Source organism: Martes martes (genome assembly GCF_963455335.1).
Source record: "Martes martes genome assembly, chromosome: 1".
Taxonomy (NCBI): Eukaryota; Metazoa; Chordata; class Mammalia; order Carnivora; family Mustelidae; genus Martes; species Martes martes.
The window spans coordinates 118587219-118610249 of record NC_137888.1 but is presented as its reverse complement, the minus strand read 5'-3'; the positions used below and the strand labels follow the sequence as shown (position 1 = coordinate 118610249).

General features: G+C 47.0%; 1 protein-coding gene across 1 annotated transcript in view; it reads left to right on the top strand.

Moving 5' to 3' along the window:
- LOC308344942 (kalirin-like) overlaps nt 1-23031 on the top strand; it is a gene marked incomplete at its 5' end in the record, with an annotated part of 125523 nt that overhangs the window by 75871 nt on the left and 26621 nt on the right. Inside the window, one exon of the mRNA XM_080806830.1 lies at nt 13930-14044. Coding sequence (XP_080662956.1) covers nt 13930-14044 — 115 coding nt within the window. The remainder of the gene's footprint in view (nt 1-13929; nt 14045-23031) is intronic.

The window sequence follows — 23031 nt, the reverse complement described above, 5'->3', positions numbered from 1 at the left end:
TGTGTGTGTGTTAGTACAGGAAAGACGTGAAGGAGAGAAGGGACAGTGAGGGGAATGGAGATCATTGCCTCTGCCTACCAATGACTTCCTTCCCAACCCCAGGTGTACCGACAATGTCTTCCCCCCCAGGGCATTGCCCATCTAGTCCCTACACAGAAGGGACCATGTCCTTAAGTTTCTTTCCTCTATGATTCAGTTCCATGTTGAATCTTCATGGTGTCTTACTCAAACTCCCAGCCTCCTACTGGCCTGGCAGGTACCTCACAAACAAGCATGGTTCCTGCTTCTCTTGGACTTCAGGAGAAGATAAAAAGAGACAAAGTTCCAGTGCCCCCAGCCCTCACATTCTAGCACCCACTTCAGCAAGGGTCACATGTCCCATTCTCCCCCAGCTCCTTAAACAGTAGAATGTGACATGAAGTTTACAGTCAGAGCCTGCTGGTTCCAGCTCTTTTCTGGAACCACAGCCTTCCTTTTGGACCAGCCAGGTGCCACCCGGCTCTGGCCTTTGCGGTGATGCAGTCCCAGCTCTCTGAGCTTCTGAAGGCACTTGCAGCCACATCTTTGCTGTTGCCTTCCCAGGAACCTGCCCTGTTGAGATATCCAGATTCAGAGTGTGATCAGGGAGCCCAACTACCACCTCCATGCCCTCCTTTCCATCACTCCCTAACCCTGCTTTACTGTTTAGCCTACACACTCTCTCCATCTCTGGCACATGCCCTGCTCACCCCATCTTCTCTGCCTTGGCATATGCTGCTTGCCACCGGGACACCATTCTGTGGCCCTATCCTTACTCGAACCCTGGTTCAAAGACCACCTCCTTGCTTCCTACTCACCACTTTTACCCTCTGTCTTCATAGGATTGTACGTACTCAGTGTCAGTCCAGTATTTCTGGAGTCTCTTTTGCATGATAGGCACTGTGCTAAGTGCTGGGGTAGGGCAAAGAGTAAGACATGGTCCCTACCCCAAGGTGTCGGAATCCGTTAATGGTGAGTAGAATGAAAACATAGAAATGACTTTCAGGAGAGAGAGAGTACAAGGTGTAGTCAGGGATGGCTCAACTGGACGGGAAGGTCAGGGAAACTGCACAGAAGAAATGATGGATTTGGGAGGGATAAAAGAGGTAAAATCAGCAGAACCAAGCAACTGAACTGGTATTTGGGGTAGGAGTGGGAGGAGTCTAGGAGGCCTCCCATGTTTCTGTTTGGGTAAGTTAGTGGGTAGTGGCACTAATAATCAGGATATAGGGGATATAGGACAGCCAGGCTGGGGGAGGGCAGGAGGGTCTTCATCAGAACCTCAGAACTGGAAGTTGTTTTTCTTCCAGAGTCTGGTAGCTTCCGGGTGTCAGGGGAAATGGGCACTAGGTATTTTACCGGGCTGAAAACTCTCAGAGGGCAGAAATTGGGTCTCCCCTCCCAGGGAGATGATTGCCTGAGATGAACACTGTGTTCTCATTAGGTGTGGAGCTCTCTAGGGCGGTGACACCTCTCTTTCCCCTCTTTTCCATCCAGTATTGCCCCACGTTCAGGGCTTTGTACCCGTGGGTGGGAGTGCAGGTGCGATGAAGAGGCATAAACCTTACTGGCTCCTTGTCTTCCAGGGCAATGGCAGAGATGGTCTTTCGGTCTGTGAATGTATGTATGATACTGAGAGCAGTTAGAGAAGGCAGGGCTCTGAGGGTTGGGGTAGTGAGGAGATTTGTTGTGGAATTAAAATATCTGCTACATGAGGGACTGGGTTAAGCTACCAAAATCCTGAGCAGCTTGGACAGGTATTATTCATAATCACTCCAACTGCCAAAAAACAAGACATGGTCCAGTCTCAGTGCCCCGGAGGGGAAACTCCTCTATCTCTCCCATAGTCTTTTTACTCCAGAGCTGAATCTGGGTGATGGGTTCCAGGAAAGTGGCTGAGTCTTTGGGATCATTGGGCGGTGGTGAGGGGGTCTTCCCGTGGTGGAAGTGGAAGGGGTGATGAGCAGCTCTAGATCAGATTTGAGAGGCTCTGTTTAGACTAGGCTAAAGGGTGCTTGTATCCATCTCTGCCTCTGAGGCAGCTCTGGAATAGAAGACAGATGTTGGTGTATAGATCTTCCACAAATGCACCATGCATATGAATCACTGGGATTTCTTGTTAAAATGCAGGTTCTGATTCTGCAGTCTGGGGTAGGGCCTAGATTATGCATCTCTAGCAAGATTCTATTTGGTAGAGGAGGCTTGTTACTTTGAGTAGGAAGGCTTTAGGATGCACCTTTCCTTTGAGTTCCCTTGCGTTCTGTACAGGTGACGTCCTGTCTCTGATAACAGCTCGCCGTCCTATCTGTATACCTGTCCATCTCTGCCTGCAAGCCCCCTGGAGAATGGGGTCCCTTGCTTATTTGTCTAAGAACCATCATGCCTAACATAAGGCCTAGCACATAATAAGTGCTCAATGAAGAACTGATGGAAGAATGGCTGTGGGAATAGGAAACAGTCCCAATTATACTCAAACTAAGGCTCAGTCTCATGAGCTCTTAGAACTCTCAGCTGAAACCAGATGTCTCCTGTGCAGCAGCTCAGTGAGTCAGGGCCACTCTGATCAAGGCTTCCATGCTGGACACACTGGCATGGAGGGGGAAAATGAGGTGGAGACCTACCTGAGCACGGGTGACACAGGGTCAGGCCCTATCGAGGCAATGAGATAATATTAAAATACTTACACAGTCACTTCTCAGTAAGTGCACATTAAGGAGATATGGCTGAGAACTGAAAAGAAAGAAAGAACAATCCATGGGCACCCTGGTGGCTTGCACCTCCAATTGCTCAAAACTTTTAGCTGCTGGTGTCTTTACTTGTAGAAATCAGCGCTGCTTTCTAGAGGAGCCTAGCATGGGGCACAAGGCACACAGCTGCCCTGGGATCCTCCCTGCCATCCCGGAACCATGAAACAATAGACAGAGGACCTCCGACACCAGGGCCAGTCCCACTGTTGCCACGCAGGGTCCTGCAGAGGCTGGGAGCCAGGGTGAGGGAGAGGGGCACTTTGCTGCGTGGGGAAGGCTGAGTAGGAAGAGGTTAAGGGGAACAGGCAGCAGCAACGTAAGTACAGCACATTTGAAGAGAGGACATGGCAGAAGTGGGGCTCAGAGAAGTCCCACGCTGGAGATCCTGGGGAGGTGGCTGTGGTAATTTTTACTTCCCTAATAGATGCGGAGCATTTCAACTTTGCTAATTAACCGAACAGCAGGCTCGTAATTCTGACAGCAGCAGGACACAAATGGGGTGGGATTAGTGTTGAATGCCAGCAAAGCATGCCTTTGTCCTTAAGAGAAAGCAGGAAACTCACGTTGGGTCAGGTCCCTAAGGGTGCCCTCTGGTTCTTTTTGTGTTTTTTTTTCTTTTTTTCCCCTACAGTAACTCCAAAGAGCACAGAGGCTTTTATTTCTTCTTGGTCTTTCTTTAGATCTAGCAAGGGGCCTACTGTTTCAACAGGCTTTTCTTTTAAGGGGGGAAGCTGATCTACAGTGGGTCTAGAGTTTGTAGGGTAATGGTGCTATTATCAAATATACTTTGTTCAGAGATAGCAAGTGCAGGTCAGGTCTGCGTGCTGCCTCTGAGGTATGGGTGCCTCACAGAAGTTCTTCCATCACTAGCCTTTCATTCTGGTAACTTGGGCTGTCTGCAAAATGGGCTGATGTGTCTTGGGCATCCTGACCCTGAAACTGATTCCTGGGAAAGAATGCCCTGTGAAGCCAGGGAAGGGTTGTTTATCTTCCCAAAGCACACTGAACCTTGCTGGGAGTTTGTTTCCAGTACTTTCTCTCAAAGCATATTGATCTGATAATCTGAGGATCTTAAAGGCCAATAAATATGAAGAAGAGGTTTAAAAAGCCTCAAACTATCAGAGCTGAGTGGGACCCTGGAGATCGTCTATGTGGATCACCAGCCCTTGGTGTGACAGATGAGGCCACTGACCATGTGCATGTCACTTGAGAAAGGGTTACCATTTCATTCATTTCTTTATCCTTTCATCAAATATTTATTGAACATTTTCTATGAGGCTGCCCAGGCATGTACCTGATAGTGAAAACATGTTGCTATTTCATTGGTCCTGTTTGAGTTAGTGTTCAATGGACTTCTCCTTTATTATATCTCCTGACAGCTGGCTTCACAGGGGCCGGGGGGAATTGATACATAGGACCCTCAGCCAGTGCAAATAGGTTTTCTACTCAAGGTCACCAACTTCTGAGCTGCTGGGCTAATTAGTTTAGCTCTACTTGGCTTTACATAATGCATATATTGTTGAAAAGTTGTTTGTAATTCAATTTTTGGCAAATGAAAAACTAATTCAAACCATTAAGGCAACTTTTATTTAAAGAAACCCTGGAGCAAATCCGTTTATAATGTGAAAAATCTTGTTGTTGTTGGAAACGATTATCCCCTAGTTAAGGATTTTGTAAATCTAGACACTTTAGGTTTTCTTATGGTAGGCTCACAACCTGGGAGGTAGTTCAGCTGTGGTCTAAACGGGTTGGGGGAAGACTCCGGCCTGGGAAGAGGAAGCCTTGGGAATCTTAGACCAACCCAAGATACTGAAATTTACTCGGGCCAATGGCCAGTGGTTGCAAACTGCGGGGACAAGCCACTGCCTTTTTCTCAGGCCCTGGAGTCTGGAAGGGAGAAGGAAGAGGTGGGGCATGATGGGTGGGGTGTGAGGGATGGAATTCAGTGCTCCCTCTAGCTCTCCCTCCACAGGTAGGAGCCATGAGAGGGTAGGATAGGAAATCTTATGCTTCCATTATAATGAATTCCAAGGTCTTCCTTAATGTCTGGGGACTTCGTGGAATTAGAGCCGTCTTGTATACTTTAAGGGAGGTGGGGGAGAGGAAGAACAGTGGAAAAAATAGGACTGGTGTTTTGGAGAAAAGAGGATTATGTCATTCTTGTCAAATCTCATTCGTTTGGGCCTTCCTCTTTTTGAACTCGTAAAAGATCTGGAGGCAGACAGGACCGAAGTTTAACTTTTCTTATTAAAATTTTTCCCTATAGAAATGAAGGTGTGTATAGTGATAGAGAGGAGAATGTTTTAAAACTGATGTATACAAAGATGTATTTCACGTATGAAAACAGGCTGTTTTAACGCAGAGGTGTCCTTTTACACAAACAACTCATGCACCAGCTAAAGATGATCCTTGTCTAGTTGGTGAAGCCGGATTGGACTCTCCCCTGCCGAGGAAGCCAAAACATCTTACTGCATGAACTGGGAAAAACAAAAACAAAAACGAAAAACAACCTATGTGTCTATTTGTAAATTCTATAATAATTTATATGGATTCTAAGTGGTTTCTAGTAGTGAGATTTAATAGTTTCTGTGTTGGGACATAAGGTCAGAGTGTAAAGATCTGTACAAACAGTGCTTATCGTTAGAGATTTGTTGTTGTTGTTGTTGTGTTATGTTTTTCTTCTTCTTTGGCCTACATTCTTCTCAAAGTGAGTCTTGTACTGGGTTATTCCAGTGTTAGGTCCTGTGGGCCAGCAAAGGGGAGCAACTGATGAATGAAAAGGCTCACTGTCTTCATATGGTGAAAAAAATGAAGAAGAAATAGGTGAAATGGTCAGAGACACTTTGGGAATTTGTCTGGGGTTAAGGCATAACCCGCGACCATGGCAGACTGGCATTCTGGAGACACATCTCTCCTCTTCTTTGGTTGAGTGTGCAACTGACTCATTTCCCTTCCCTAGGCCAGTGATCGTAAGCCTGGGCTGTTGCCAGAATTCCCAGGCGAGTCTCGAAGCAGTCAGGGTTTAGAGGTTGAGACAGCCCTGAGTGGGGACCATCTTCCCAGTTTGTTTCTCTGCAGATTATCTGATTGGAACCACAAGGGAGTAAGCCATGCGGAAAAAGGCACCCGAGCGGTTGCCGGTGGTCCTGGTTCTGTTACACTGAGCTGACGCAGAACCTTCCCTCTTCCGGTGTCCCTGTGTGTGATGTCCCTGGTGGTGATCCACAGCAGAGATCCCAGTTACGGCTCACAGGGTGTGGGCTGGCTCTCCCTGAGAGTCTTTGTGGGGTGCTTGGGCTAAATGTAAGACTGCAGTGGGCTGGCCACGGTTTTGTGTGTATGTGTGTCTGTGTGTGCACGCGGGGGCTTCTCTTCCCACGTGCCTTGTACTCATACCGGGCTGGGTTGTCCTTTGAGGCTATTGTTTTTCCAGGCGTATCATTATTTTCCATTCTATGTGAGCCCCAGGCCTCTGCCTCCGACCCCCTAAAAGGAAGTCAGCTGGACCCCAGAAGGGACTCTGCAGCTGAGAAGGGAGATTTAGGCAGAGAATGAGTTGCTGAAGAAGGGAGTACATTTCCTTCCCAGGAGACTGGGTCTCCCTACCTCCTTTCTGTTGTGGACTGCTGAGGGTGACACTGAGGCAGGGGAGGAAGAAGGGTTATTGCATTCAATTTTGCTTCTTACTTGGGGATACGGTGGTTTACTTTTACAGTTTGTGCAATGAAAACTTAAGAGTCCCTGTGCCAGGTAGAGGAAAGGCAAAAACAATTACTTAGGGCTTTGTGGTCCATCCTGATATTAATTAACCTGTTCCATTGGTGTTTACTGAGTGTACCAGACACCATGCTAGGCAAAGAGGTACAAAGTGGCTTTTAAAAAGCCCCGTCATCAAGTTGCCCAAAGCAGCAGGGCTGTGGCTGTTGCCTGCAAGGCACAGAACTTTGTATGTGTGGTGGGGGCGACCTGGACTGTCCTCTCCCTGGAAGGGACACCCGCGTGGCCTGGCATCATGTGGAAGTGTCGTCTGTGTTGTGGACCTTCTCCCGTTCCATTGGTTCCACTGGGCTGGGCTGTAGCACCTGAACAAGGCACAACTTTGTGGCGTGTGATGGGGTTGGGGTGCTGAGGGAGGTACCCAGGGATTCAGCCATCTGACCTCTTTCATCCCAATTCCTTCTGTTTTGTCATCCCACAGGGTCTTTTCGGAATGATGGTTTGAAAGCTTCTGATGTCCTTCCCATCCTAAAGGAAAAAGTGGCCTTCGTGTCTGGTGAGTGTCTGTGGAACTTTGCTCTGTAAGGGACCTGGAAGAGTGTGTGTGCACATGCATCTAGACAGTCGCTTCGTGGTATATGAGAGAAGCGGGGGTGGGGGGTGGGGGGTGGCGGGTGGGCACTCGGCGTGGCTGGCTGCATCCTTGCTCCGGAGGCAGACAGAAAGAAGAGAGGGGGCACTGACCCCAGCTGGGTGCTCTGGAGGACACTCACAACCATGGGTGGGAGCCTCTCACCCGCACCCCCACACATACACCTGACCTCTCAACCCCTCCCTGGCCAGTCAGGTCCCTCATAGGCCACTGAGGTCTCTATGGAAAATGCTCTAGTTGGAGGAGTCTGTTTACCTCACACACTCCCAGAGGTTTTATTTGGGTTCATCTCTGAGTGGATCAGATAGGAGAGGATAATTTTTTTCTGGCTCCTTTTTATCTCTCCTTCCTTGCAAAGGGAACTCAATTAAATGTTTGTATCTATTTATTTTTCTGAATAATGGCTTCCAAATATTTATTTCCGACTTTTCTCCAACCCATCTTGTGCACCTGGATCTTTTAATGTCTTTAATGTCTGATTTAGGGGTCAGCAAACTATAGCCTGTGAGCCAGCCACCTGGCTCACAGGCTATAGTAAAATTTGATTGGAACACAGCCATGTGCCTTTTTTTAGGTAGTATTTGTGTCCTGTTGCTGTGTCTTACTGCTGTGTAACAAGTTACCACAAATTTGGTAGTGTTCAGCAATAGAAATGTATTCTCTCATGGTTCTGGAGGCCAGAAATCCGAAAGCAGTTTACTGGTCTGAAACCAAGGTGTCAGCAGGTCTGTGCCGTCTCCAGAGGCTCTTAGGAGAGAACTTGCCTCTTGCCTCTTCCAGCTTCTGGTGGCTGCTGGCATTCCTTGGTTTGGGGCCACGTCACTCCCATCTCTGCCTCTGTGGTGCCATTGCCTTTCCCTCTGTCTGCATCAGATCTCCTTCTGCCTCCCTCTAATGAGTATACCTGTAACTGCATTTAGGGCCTTCTCATATAACCCAGGGTAATCTTCCCATCTCAGGATCTTTGAATAGTCACAGCTATAGACTCTCTTTTCCAAATAAGCTAACATTTATGGGTTCCAGGGATTAAGACCTGATATTTTGGGGGGGGCCACTGTTCAGCCTGCTACAGACAGTGTAAATGGCTGCTTGCTAACTACAACAGCAGAGTTGAGTGATTTCCTCAGAGCCCAGATGGCCGTAAGTTTAAAGTATTTACTATCTGGACCTTTAAGAAGAGTCTGGTGGCCTGTGATGTAACTGAAGGCAAGCTACAGGGGCACCTGCACTGGGCACTGGCACCGGCACTGTGGGTGCCAGTTCCTGAGCTCCATTGTAGGCCTCCATTATAGAATCTCCCGCAGGGGCCAGGGTAATGCCCACCAAAGATCACATTTAAAGAAATATACCCAAGTGCTTGTGCCTTGTGGATTGAGCACTTGTCTCTGGGTGATCCTTGATGGTCCACAGGGAGTGGTGGTAGGATCACAGGAAAGGAGTGAGTACCGTCTCACAGTGTAAGGCTTCACTCCAGAGCTGCTGCTGGCCTGGCTGATGGGCAACAGACAAAATGGAGAGAAGGGAGAGAGAGGAGGTGGTTTGGGGAGGAGAAACCAAGCAGCGGGTGTCTCCTGCCTATTGAGAGGGAAGATGAGAGACTGATGATGATTCTGAGTGTGGAGGTAGGAGGTGAGGGCAGAGTATGCGATGGGAGTATGTGAGGTACAAAAGCACTCCTTGTTATTATTAGTAGTATTAGTAGTGTTACTAGTGTTGCTGTTGCTGTGAGATGACATTGGCTGAGAAGCTGCCTTTCCACATTAGTGTTAGATGCTTACGTATCTTATCAGGTAGTGAACCCCTGTCCCTGAAGATGCTGAAGCCCAGGCTGAACAGCCCCTTGGGAGGACCACATGGCAGTGATTTTGGTATGGGTAGAGGTGTGGGTAAGGGTAACCTCCGAAGCCTTCACATGCTTGGATTGGAGTGCTTGCTGGACATGTGGGAAGACCCTGTGTGGAAGTCCTGAGGGCCACTGGGCAGCCCTAGGCCCCCGACTTCTGCTGCTGCCCATAGCCTGGCTCCAGGATGTAGCCCACAGCCCTCTATTGTGGGCTCTCTACTCCCAAGCAGAGCCCAATCCAGTCTTTTCTTCTTCTTCTTTATGGCTCTGAGCCTCATTTAACTTGATGTCCCTCCTGTCTGCTTGGTATCGCACTAATCCTTCCATGTCTCCTGTGCCTGAACTTCCTCTACTGGCCCTGATTTACTCACATTTTTTTCCGGCTTGAGCCTCCCTTCTTCCCAAGTCAGTTCCCACTTTGCCTCCACTAGGAAGCCTTTCTGGCTTTAATGCTGAGCCTCCGAATACCATCCTATTCTGTATCAGTCCAGGACCTATGATTGCACATGAAGTACACTTTGACATGGGAAACCTTGTTTGATTGTTCAGCTGGAGCCCTGAGGCTGGGCCTGGCCAGCCCTAGAAAAGACCTTGCTAACTATAAAGAGTTGTCCTAAGGGAGCACACAGAATCAATGTGCCAGGAAGATGGTTCAGCATGAGACAGGTAGAAGTTTCTCAGAGCAGGAGCAAGGGGTCTGGGGCATGCAGTTCACTCCCTTGTACTAATGTGGGCTGAGCAGCCCGGGGTACATCTTATTCATCTGTGCACAGTGCCAGGAGCTTTTGGGCTTAGGGAACATTGCCTTTCCATGCCTGGGAAGGATGCCGAGGATGCTAGGGAAATGGCTGGCTGCATCTGGAAAAAAAAAAAACAACAAAAAACAAAACAAAAAAAACAACAACCCAGAAACAAGAAACAAACTAATAAAGCCTCTTATAACCTGAACTTTAAAAAGAAAAAAACATAAGAATAAAACAAAACAAAGAAACCCAGAAGTGAAGAATGCATTGTTGTGGTTGCATTTCTTTCTGTGAAGGAAGGTGGTAAGCAGAGAAACAAACTGTTGGTTGTGCCCACCCCTGTCTGCTAGGCCCCTGAGTGTGGCCGGGGCAAAGGAAAGCGTGCTGCCATGGAACACACATTTGGAAGAATCCAGTGAGTGCAGCTCCCCAGCTTCTGTGTGTGGGCGTGTGCACATGTGTGTGATGGGCTCTGTGGCTGTGCCTCAGGGAGCCTCTGTCATTCCAGCCTGGCCATTCTGCTCTGCATTCACAGCCTGTGTGCCCTCCCTTTGCCCTCTCTGGCTCCCTTTGAGTGCCTGCGCCTCCCACTCGCAGCACCCGTTTGTGCCTTTTATGCAAGCTGCTTGTATGGTGCTCATTTCACCTCTCTTATCTTTATGTGCAGTCACGCCCTCCTCTCAGCCACCGCCTGATGTCCCTCTCTGCCTCCTTATCTCCTACCAACAGCATTCTCTAGGCAGCTGCTGTGGCACAATCTCAGACCCTGAATCCATGTCTCTCAAAGTGTGTTCCATAGAACAACAGTTCCACCAGAGGAGCCTCAAAAAAGAAAAAGGGGTTCTATAATCTGATGTTTGGGAAAGGCATATTATAGCTGCCTCATGGAGATTTGCCATGTTGGAGATTTGCCATATTCATTAAAGCACATGTCCATTAAACACGTGAAACCATCTCCAAACTACAGAGTAACCTCATTCCCTTGAAAAAAATCACCCATTAACATCTCTCAGAACTATTGTTAGATGGACCAAACTTTGGTATAATTTCATCAATGTATTTTTCTTATTCCCACCCCCGCAACTCCCCACCTCTCCCAATTGCCCTAACTGGAGCCCCCTGAAAATTTTGAGCACCATTCCTCCTCTGGCTCCATCAGGGAAGCCTTAACTCCCCCTGCTTTAGCCTTTTTCTCTTCCCCAACCCTCTCCTGCCCTGCCCCTATGCCTTCTAGAACATCAGACCATCCCTTCCTTTTTCTCCCTTTTTATCTCAGTCCTGTAGCTCCTGGCCCCAAAGCCTCTCACACATAGGCCCACAGCAGGAATGTCATGAGTTAAGGAGTGACCCTTGAGGACCCTGCCATCATCTGTATCATCTTTTCAAAACGTGGCTACTTTTGCAGCCACTTTTGTCTTGTACCCTCCCAGATCCACCTCCGTAAGTCAGACAGGCTTCAACAGGGGCTTCTTATTCTTCACCTCTGCTTATGAGCTCTGTAATTTCAGCGCCCATGTCAATTATCCATCAAATCCTACACCTTCATAGCTGTTCAGCCTTCTTTGTACCAAAATTTCTACCTCCTTACGTTGGCCATGCATATGCAAGACCTTAACTTTGATATATGTGTCTGTGGCCTTTGTCTGTTACCTTTGACCCTTTCGGATGTTTCCCTATAAACTGGGAAAGGATAGATATCAGATGAGCAAAACATCTGCTATCCCCTCTTCCTTGGGAATTCATGATCTGGCAGGACATCTCCTACCTTCAGTGGGCCCTCCCCACTTGTGCATGAACTAGCTTTATTCTGCCTCCACTCAAGTTAGAGCCTAACTTGGACACCATGGCTAGACCTTACAACAGAGCTCTCATCATGCCCCAGTTCCCTGTCTCATCTCTTTTTGCCCATCTCATGTACAGGCCTAATGTTCATTCTTTAGGGACGTTGGCCAGTGATAGTCTGCTCCCCTTTCTCCCAGTATCTCAAGCCTATCCTGACTTGGTAGGTGGGCAATTTCACCTAAAGAACAGTGTCACCCAGGCAGGCTGAGCTCCTCCCTCTCCTTACTTCATCTGTTTCCTCCTCCCTCTTTGAGTTCTGTCAGCATGCTTCAGAGAAGGAAGCAGGACCCCTCCCCTTGCATGGGCTCTGAGGCCTCTTTCTACCCATTGTCCCACTCTTTTCCAGCACAATGACTATCTTTCCCTATGCTCCTTCCTGCTCCACTTCCTACATTCTTACACTCTTACAAGGTCATCTCCTTTCTGAAAAACCCCTGACTGATCCTACTGCCCAATCTCCAATCTTTATCCATGCTTCCTGAAGGCTGGGGCAGGGGGGCGGGGGCTGCACTGCCCCAGGCTTTTCCCCCTTCTTCCCCTTCCTCTGCCATTTGGAACTTTCCCCAGCCATATTTATGATACTCTCCCTCCAAGGGCAGACCTCGCTCTAGCTCAGGAAGTACAGTGCCAGCAGTCCTCTAAACTCCTTAGTGAGTCTTTGCCAATCAGATCAGCCTTAGCTCCCTATGTTCTCATGGGCCTACTGTATCCATGGAAGGTCAGGAAGAAAGGCAGCAACTACAGTTAAAACCATCCAAGAGTGAAAATCCTTAGGGTGGGTCAAGGCTAGAGAGGAAGGTTGAGGGTATGGGAGATGCTCCCAGCTTTTGGGAAACCTTCCATTTAATCCTTCTGCTTGGAAAGGCAGTTGGGAAATGGGGATCCTTTCCAAGGCAGATGACTTGGGGGTGGCTATTCATACAAAAAGCCAGGCCTGTGGTATGGAGCTGGGGGTTCAGGTCCAACTCTGTGGTGTGTCTACACGAATCTGCTCCGGTGTGGGGCTGGGGATGATGGTGGTACCTGCTGAAACATTTTTTTCTTTTTCATCAGGGAAGATCTCTCAGTGGCCCTGATCTTGTTTGATCCTTTTCTCTTGCCAGTCTTCTCATTTCCTCTTCAGGAGTATCCTGGAATGGTTTGGATTTTGTTTGTCAAGTCTCCCTTCTGTCTTTATGGCTTCTAGACCCTACAACAGAGGGAAACATTATACTCGGACTTGGATGGGGACCCTGGGAGGCACTGTCTTCCCCTGGAATAGCTCCTTCTTCAGAGGGCTGAGCCTTAAGCTTCTTTTCCAGAATTGGTGATGGCCATGCCAATGCCTCCTCCTTCTTATATTATATCCCCCTGTTGTCTCCACTCTGGAGGATGTCGGGCAGCTGCTTGAGATGTGTTCAGGAGTCCGTGAACATGATGCAGAGGTTTTCTTTGTGTAATAATCAGGGCCTATAAGGACAGACCTTAGCTTTGTCCCCTGTGACCCTCCTGAAAGCCTTGGTCCTGCTTCCTAGTAATGACCATTAAAGAATAAATTTTTAAAGGATAGAGTAATAGTGAATAGAAAGTTTAGGGAAAAAAATGAAAGAAAAAGCAACCATGCAAAATCTCAGCCTTCTAATAGCAACGACAATTATCATTTCACTATACTCCTTCCTGGTTTTTAAAAATGTGATATTTAGAAAACATTTATAATCATAGTGCGTACATATGCATTTGCGGTGATTAAGACCTTGAGCATCCTTGTTTCTGATAAAGGTTCCTGTGCTCCTCCAGCAGGAGTGACAGGTGGCACCTCAGGCAGGCAGACAGGCAGGGGTGGATCTTTGGCTGTGCAGAGAACACTTAATATCCTTTCTATGAATCTAAAACCCTCCCAGCAGTGGTGTCTTGGATGGATGCTTGAAGGGCTTCTCAGCAGGGTAGTCAGTTAATCCTGAGCCCTTCTACCTCACAGAGGTCTGCAAAGAGAAGTGAATTGAGGTTAAATTTCCAGAGACTACAGCCCATTCAATAGCTTGTGTTCTCAGAAAGAGCAGTCATCACCTTCGTTATCATCTCCCATTTGGAGAGGGCTTTACTTTTCAAAGTGCTTCCCCATTTGCCAGCTCCTCAGTCCTCGGGGCCACCCTGTAAAAGGCTCATCAGTATTTTCATCTACACTTTGCAGTGAGATATTAGAGAAGTCAAAAGACTTGACCAAGGTTACCCATGTTAACCATATCCAAACCCCATGCCCTTCACTTGACCAGTGACCGCATTTCTCCAGGCACCGTATTTCTGCCTGTTTCCTCCAGCACTCAGATGGATGTTCAGCACACATGTTCTGGCTGGTTTTCTTAACAGCCCTCCACTTCCTCCCTGCAGGGGGCCGTGATAAGCGAGGCGGACCCATCCTGACCTTCCCTGCTCGCAGCAATCATGACAGAATAAGACAGGAAGACCTGCGGAAACTCGTGACCTATTTGGCCAGTGTGCCAAGGTAAGGTGAAGGGGAACGACCTGCTGGGGTGGGAGTGGGGAGTGGGGCTGATGCAAGTGCGTTGGAATGAGGGCTTCATCCTGCCAGGGGCCTGGTTGTTTCTACGCTTGGAGTGGATGCTTATGATTCCTGGAACAACATCACCCAGAGTTCACCTTGTTCTCATCATTCCCATTGTTACTCCTGGGACCCACATGAATGGAGTGGGAGCCCTGGGCAGAGGTGAGAACAAGGGCAGGGTCTGGAGCAGGAGGCACTGTGGCCTGGGGAGGAGGGTGGAAAGTTGCTGTTTTCCTTAGGGAAGCGGGAAGTCTGGCTGATTCCACTCCAGCTTGTGCAATGGATTATCTTCAAAACCTCTGGCTTGTGAATGTATTTATGGCTTTTGGAGTTTGGGCCAAATAACTGTACTAGTGTTCCACAGCTAGCTGCAGCCCTCTACTCAGTCAAGGTCATACCTTTTCAGCAGGGTTAATATTGCCTCCAAGAGGGATGAAAATTGGTTGGGGGGGCTAGTGAAAACCTTGGTTTTTAATGTATTAAGCACAGATATATGTACTGTACCTAAAAATATGTACAGTATATTCATGGTGTTAAAATTTTGCTGGGTGGGGGTGCCTGTATGGCTCAGCCAAGCATCCGACTCAGTTTCACCTCAGGTCAAGAGCTCAGGATCCTGGAATCGAGCCCCAGGGCATTGGGCCTGTGCTTAGTGAGGAGTTGGCTTGGGACTGTCTCTTTCTTCCTCTGCCCCTCTCCCTGCTCACGTGCTTTCTCTCTCTAAAATAAATAAATAAAAATATTTTTTAAAAATTTCATTGGGTGGGGCAATTAAAGAAAAAAAAAAAGCACTTAAAAGCTCATTTGGGGCAGGCAACGATGATAATTTTAACAGGTTGAGAAACATTGGTTTCTGAGTGTTTCCAGATAGTGCTGGTCACATTGGTGGTGGAGAGACACATGTCGAGGCCATGGCCTATATCTTCCAAGAAGGGAGAGGAGAGGCCTTTGTAGACTCAGAGATCACAGCATGTGAGAGCTGAAAGGGCCCTGAGAAGCAGTCTCGGCAACTATGTGTTGTACTCTGCTTAGGAATCAGGGTGACTGGGGATGAGAGCTGCTCCCAGGAATCCATGGCAGTGGCTGGTCTAGAACTCTGCCCTCCTGACCCCTGCCCCAGGGCTCTCCCATCCTTGCCCTTGGCCAGAGAAATTTCTGTTCTCTGCCATTTAGTGGAGCTGGAGGCTGTCAAGTGTTTGTCCTGGCAAATAAGAAGTGGTGCCTTGGGCTTTCGGAAACTTCTTTCTTATCTGTGCATTTTATAGGAGAATTAGTAAATTACAAAGAGGAGCTCCATATTCAGCTCTGCCTCTGCGGGGAGACCTTGGATGATTGTTCAAAGTGCTGATTAGGGACACCCTGGTGGCTCAGTCAGTTAAAGCTCTGCTTTCAGCTCAGGTCATGATCTCAGGGTCCTGGGATCGAGCCCCGCATTGGGCTCTCTGCTCAGCAAGAAGTCTGCTTCCCCCACTGCCTTCCCTCCCCACCCCCCCAACTCATGCACGCTCTCGCTCTCTCTCTCAAATAAATAAAATCTTTTTTAAAAAGAAAGTACTGATTAGGTTCTTGAAGCAGGTGTCCAATGAGGCAATCACTACATTTAAAAGTGCTACGAGGGAGGGGTGCCTGAGTGGCTCAGTGGGTTAGGTGTCTGCCTTCGGCTCAGATTGTGATTCCAGGGTCCTGGGATCGAATCCCGCATCAGGTTCCCTTCCCAGCAGGGAGCCTGCTTCCCCCTCTCCCTCTGCCTGTTGCTCTGCCTGCTTGTGCTCTTTCTGTCGAATAAATAAAATCTTTAAAAAAATTTATTAAAAAAATAAAATAAAAAATAAAATAAAAAATAAAAGTGCTACGAGGGAGACAAATGTAAGGGATTGGTGGACAGTGATGGGCAGGTGGTACAGGGGATTGAAGAGCAGTCATCCAGGGCTTGGAGGATATTGATTAGAATTGGGAGAACCCCTGAAGGGCCCCAAAGAATGCTATGCACAAACAGATGTCAAATAGTCTGCTGGGGGTCAGAAGAGAGATAAAAGGTCTTAAGTTCCAATGAAAGGGATTTGGGTTATATCTGAAGAAGAACATCTAAACTTTGAGTGGGGTCTTTGGACGAAGAATAGAATAGAATACTTTTTTTCTTTTTTTCCTGGAGGTCTTTGTACAGAAGAAATATTCCCTTCTGTCTCAGAGGCAAGGAGATGGACTAAATCACCCATGACTGATGTAGGTAATTTAGCAATTTAGTCATCTAGGAGCTAAGCAGTTTTAAAAGCACCTTTCCCAAGTATACTACTAATAGGCATAAAGCCAGGCATTTTCTAAAGCAATTTACAAGAGACGTTTTCATGGGGACCCATGATGAACTCTCAGTTCTTTTAGAGTCAGAAGAAATTGGGGTCCCAGGATACATGAAGGGTGCATTTTTTCTTTCTGGTGTGTTTATCACATCCCTGCAGCTAATGCACACTTACCTTCTAAAGAATAGAAGGTAAAAGTATTGGAAGAACACTTTTCTTCATTCTGATTTGTTCAGCAAGGATGGGACAAAATAGATGGGCAGCAGTTAAAAAGGAGGGGGTAAAAGGGAATGAAACCCATGAGGGCCTGAGAGGAAGGTCACAGTACCTTAACACTGAAGGAATATACTGGATGTGAGCTCTCTGCTTCTCAGAGGGTGGTCCCAGGCATTGCGTCCTGTGCCCCTGAGAGGAAAAAAAAAAATGTTCTTCACAGGTTCTGGCAGGTGGGAGACAAGTGTCCTGTTGCCATCTTCAGTGAGAAGGATTGTTCTTGGAGAGACACCTGGGTGGCTCAGTCAGTTAAATGTCTGCCTTCAGCTCAGGTCATGATCCCGGGGTCCTGGGATCAAGTCCCGCATTGGGTTCCTTGCTCAGCGAGGAGTCTGCTTCTCCCTCTGCCGGCTGCTCCCCCTGCTTGTGCTCTTTCTCTCTCTCTCTCTCTCTCTCTCTCTCTCTCGGACAAATAAATATATAAAATCTTTTTAAAAAATTGTTTTTAGAGGCCTGCTACCTCTGTCCCGAGTGTTTTTGCTTACCAGGAGTGTGAGCACCTACAAGTGGCAAGTGGCAGAACTTACCAACTCGTCATGCCCACCCATCACTTCCTAATTCTAGTGTTCAAGTTCACATGTGACTACTGTTGGAAACAAAATGTGGAACAGAATTGTTCACATGTGACTACTGTTGGAAACAAAATGTGGAACAGAATTGTTCCAAAGACAGTGAAGTCTGGGGAGGAAAACTGAAGAACTTTGCAGGTTAGATGTTTTTTGCCACTCTTCTGCTTAGCTATGGCTTTGGGAAAGAAGGGAAGCCATGAAAATGAACAGCAAGATCACGTCGATGATACTGATGAGAACAAATGACCTACTCAGGGTTCTGGCTCAGGAGGCTGAAAGACAGGCTCCTGTCGGGGAGGGGTGTGCTCTGCAGACTGGTATAATCATCCGTAGGTGATATTTGACATTCATTCTCTCATGCATTTATTCATTCTTTTTCTGTTTAACAAATATTTAGAGCCTCTACATGCCAGGCAGACCAAGCATTCATGGTGAGCAGGAGGAGACATTTTGATAAAGTTAAGTAAAACCTGGGTATTTCCCTACCCAGTGCAAACCAGTAGCCATTAAAGGGCAGTATACTATATGACTGTGTTGGTAGCACCCAAGATGGGCTGGCCAGCAGAAGACAAGCCAATAAGGACCAGCAGGTGAAAGATCCCAGAATCTAAAGAACCAGTCATCTTGAGGCCAGTTCTGGCACCATTCTAGAATGGATGATTAAACAGGTGGTTGTGGAAATTGAGAAATGAATGGGAAGAAATAGTCCCACTACCCTCTGTGAAGGCCAGGCCACTTTGGACCACTGCATTCAAGTCTGCAACATGGAAGTCTGCCAGTCCATTTTATTTATTTATTTTTAAAGATTTTATTTATTTATTTGACAGACAAAGATCACAAGTAGTCAGAGAGGCAGGCAGAGAGAGAGGAAGGGAAGCACGCTCCCTGCTGAGCAGAGAGCCTGATGCAGGGCTCGATCCCAGGACCCTGGGATCATGACCTGAGCTGAAGGCAGAGGCTTTAACCCACTGAGCCACCCAGGCGTCCCTGCCAGTCCATTTTAAAAATAACATGGAGCCCTTAGAGCGTTGTCATGGGAGCAGCATATTGAGGGGTCCACAAACTGTATCTCTGCAGGTGAAGGATTGGAGGATGTTTTCTGGCAGGAATGAAAATGGAAGGAAAGTGGTTCCTGACTTCAGAGCTGCCCCAAAGGGAAGGGAGTAGGCATGGTTAGAAATGGGGACTCAGGCAGGGCAAACCTGCCCATGTGGGAGCTGTCCAGTAGTCTTCCTGCTGCCTCTGGAGAAAGTGAGCTTCCTGTCAATAGAGATGGGGCGACAATTCTTCCATTCGACTGGAGGCTGGATTAGATAATTTCTAAGAGCCTTTCTTATCCTGAATTTTATGTTTCTATGGTACTGGGGGAAAAAAAAAAACATGTCATAAAATCTAGGACATCAAAACAGAGTATTGTCACTCCCACCAACATACACTTCTTTTCTCAGGCTCCCTAAATAAGTTAGGGCCTGGAATTTCACTTCAGATGGTATCTACATCTGAAATCCTAAGAGAACTGCTTTCTAGTCCCCCCTTGGACTCTGGGTGGGAATTTAGGGGTGTCAGCTGGGACCAAGGATCATCCTGGAGTGTGACAGTTTGGAACAGCCCTAGTTACACTCTTTTGGGATCTATCTTGGCCTGAGGTAAGTCCTTTCCAACTTCTCCTTCATGCTCCTGACGGGTTTGAGTACCCAGATCTTCTCCGCACTCTCTGTCATCTTCTTCTGAGGAATCACAGACTATCAGAGAGAGAAGAGGCCTGAAAAGTCTTCCAGTTCAACTTGCTAATAACTCCATTTACTGAATTCAATAAATGTTTACTGAGTGCCTACTATGAGCCAGGGCCCGGATAGGCATCTTGGTGGGCTCTCGTGTTATCTTTTCTGACTGTCATCCAGACTATACTCGACTTACTTTTTTAAAATCCTTCTGGTCTGCTATCTGCTTGCAGCTACATTGTACATGAAAGGAAAAGAAAGGAAATACTCCGATACAATCAGCTGATGAATGTTCCTAGAAATTGAGAGCCAGGATAGAACATTTAGCCTGAGAGTAAATAATTGCCCAGGCAGAGCTCACAGTGTAGAAAACCTACCCACTGTGATTACTGAGAGTTGACCAAATGCTTGAAATAGGAATTTCTAGGTAGCTAGTAAAAAAAAAAAAAAAAAAAAAAAAAAAGCCCTGAGTTACTTTTGTTGCATTGAATTTCTCCTCTTCATCGTCTTTATTATTCTGCCTTGTCATGACCATCTTTCTGCTGCTTCTGAGGGCACCAGTTGTTAGCCCCTTGATGTGTCTGCCACTTAATTCTGCTCTTAGCAGTGCAGCGAGATGCTAAGTGGTCTGGCAAGAAAGGCAGATATCATACTGGTGAGGAAAGATGGCAAGAAATTAAGATGGGATATTCTGTAATGCCAATCAAACCAAGGTGCCAATATTCACAGCCTATTATTTGATAACACTTGCTCTTATTCTACTGATTTCAGCAAGAGATAAATTGGGCTTATAGCCAGCCCTGTCTCTATGCAGCCTCATCAGAAAGTTGAAATATGCAGAAAGAGCCAGAAAGACAGTTAGACGATGAGGAGGTAAAAACTGCAAGGGTTTCCTCCCACTATCCTCAGCCTTAGAAAGCCCAAGCTATCCAAACTGTCATCACTGAATGTGTTTTATTGGAAGGGCCTGTTGAGATGAGTTGTTGGCATCCTGCCCTTTGTTCTAGAATCGTCAATTAAAGGAGGATATGGGGAGTACTGACAGAAGGTCTAGAAATAGGACCAATGAGAACATTGGCCTCAACTTACTCCTTTTCACATTCATTTTAAATTTATTTTGTTGCTTATGTATAGAGGGTTTATCATTTCTGTTATAGTTCCCAGGTTCTACGCAAATTTGAGCAATAGCAGTTAAGTGTTCCCTATTGTTAAGGTGTTCCCTATTGTTAAGTTCCCTATTGTTAAGCTGTGTGTCACACAAGTCCTGAAGAGCAAATAGTGTTCCTCTCTGCTGCTGAGGAATGTGAAATCACACCAGTAACTACCCTCATTAGTGATCACCTTCATCGGAGCTGTGCAGACCTTCACAGCGAAGGGAAGAGAGGCATCCTAGGATAGAAGGCACAGCAGTTCAGATCCCAGCTCTGCCGCTTCTCAGTAAGAAAGCACATGGTCACTCAACCTGGGTGATCTGAGAAGAGTTTAAAGAAGGCACAGGTTACAATCATGCAGATTTGGATTCCCCAGTAGCCCAGGGCTAGAATCCGTAGGCATGGGAGATGTAACTACTTCTAGGCCTGAAGGAGTAAGGTGAGGAGCAGTTCCCAGAATCTGGAGGGTGACGGCTGTGTGAGAGGGCTACCTGATCGGAGCTGTGGCCTTGGGTGACACCGTGATGGGCGGGCGGAAGGGGAATCTATACTTACTTCACTGTCCTGTTCTCTGACCTCCTGTCATTGTTTGTCATGGACTGAAGGCATCCAGAGCTGATGACATCGATGCAGTCCATGTGGGTCAGCCTCCCAGGGCACCGGGTTGAGGGGAGAGGATGGAGAACGGATTTGGAGGGGCAAAGGGAAGATATTTGGCATAGGATGAAACCTTGGGCATGATACTCAACGTTTCTGGTCCAGGATTCTGATTTTTAATTTAGGATAAGAATGCCCATCTCACGAGAGTGTTGTAAAGAAATTATCTAGCAATCTCTCTGTAGCACCCAAGTGCTTCTTGGTCTGTCTCCTAAAGAAGAAGAAGAAGAACAATAATAATAACAACAATAACAACAACAACAACAATAATTGTATATATACACATACATATCTAGTAATTTTTGCTACATATTAAGGAATAGATATAATGTGTTTGTAAGTTACAAAGCATAATAATGAATGAACACCTGAGAGCCCACCCCCCATCTTCAGCAGCAGAGTATCATGTCTGCTTTTAAAGCTGCCTATGATTCCTCACCCCGATCCCCCTTAAATCCCCCAGAAACAACCACTGTTCTGAGTTTTGTGTTTCTCCTTCTCTTGCTTTTTTGGTATAGTTTAGCACATGTTTTCATAAACAGTATATTGTTTAGTTTTGCTTGTTTTTGAGTTTTATAAAAATGGCATCATACCATATGTAGTTCTCTTTGACAAGCTTTTTTGAACTACTGTGATATTCAGCAGGATGGATGAATTCTCAAATGTGATTTTGAGTGGCAAAAAAAACACTTAATGCATCCAACCTCTGAAACTGATCTATTAAGTAATAAATAAATGCGAACCATTATTATTACTTTAACCTGCATTATTGAACAGTCAAGTGTTTTGCATGCATAACTTAATTCTCACAGTGTGTTGAGGTGGGTGTGATTATTCCTCTTTTATATGTGAGGGCACTGAAGCCTAAAGCTCCGAGAGGTTACGTAGCTTGCCTATGGACACACAGCCAATATAACTTACAGCTGGTTAACAAGAAGTACAAGCTAGTTAACAAGACTTAACAAGAAGTACAGAATGTGTTAACATGTTCTAGTACCAGAGCTTGAACTGTTATCCACTGAGGAGATAAGGAGCCAGAATGAAAAGGAGGCCATGACAATGGAGTACAGGGGACAGATCTGGGGATAGTAGAAAGGTCGATGCTGCAGGATAGGCTGCAGAATGGGTTGGAACAGGACAATGGAAGAGGGTGGTAAGGAGATGAGGGGGCAGACAAGTGTAATGAAGATGGGCAGCAATGATCTGTGCATCAAACCTGCTTTCTCTAAGGTTCTCTTTGGGTGAGCGTGCAGGTGGAAGAATGCAGATGGCAACTGCATCACTCCTGGGTTTCTGCTGGTTAAGGCAGCCATGGTGAGTGGAGTATGTGGGACAGTGCAGGTGACTGTGGGGGGTGCCTCGGACTTTCTCCCCCGGGTGTTTTTCTTATAGACATGTAAATGCTCCTCATTTATGCTCATTATATCTCATTTATGCTTATCTGATGATGACTATCTGGTGATAGTCAGCTAGGCTTTAGAGACCAAAGAACACAGAGATGTAGTGAAAATACAGAAGCACTTAGGACCATGGGAACTATTTAGAGAGATGAGTAAAAAACTATCAGTGGCAGGGACCATGCACATGAAGCCTGGTCTCTATTGTCCTCTAGAGATGGTGGTCCCATTCAGTTTCCCTGGGCCCGAGGCCTTTCTTTCGCTCTGCCACCTGTCCAGTTCATCTTCCATGCTACTCTGGCAGCAGAAACAGCATTCTGGCATTAGCATTCTGCTGATATGCATTTGGAAGCTGGTCCACTTCCCTGACCATACTTCCCTGCCATCGATGGACTCAGCGGGTCTGGCCAGCACAGCCCTCTAGGGGCTGCAGGGCCAGAGGGGCTCAGAGAAACCCTGTGGAAAGCAACTATGTGTGTGGAGGAAGCAGAGCAAGCCATGATACTTCAAATGTAGAGATAAGCATTTGTGATTCCCTGGAGAACAATAACCTGGATGATCAGAGGCGGAAACCATGTGGTCATGAAGTAGCTATGGGAAGCAGGCTTGGTTATTCCAGGAACCCGTGGATGCCTTTAGGTGATAAATCAAGGATCCGGCGTTGGACAAAACATTCCTGATGGAGAGAGGAATGTTGCTTGTCTTGCCCAGGCATCTTCACTGTAACCCTTGGAAGGACATAGAATCAGCGGGAGTGGAGCTAACAGTAGTGAACTAGCAGAGAAGAGGGAAAGACTAGAGAGCTCGAGGGAAAGTACCCGATCCTGGAAATGAGGCAGGGGGTTCCAGCCCAAGAAGAATG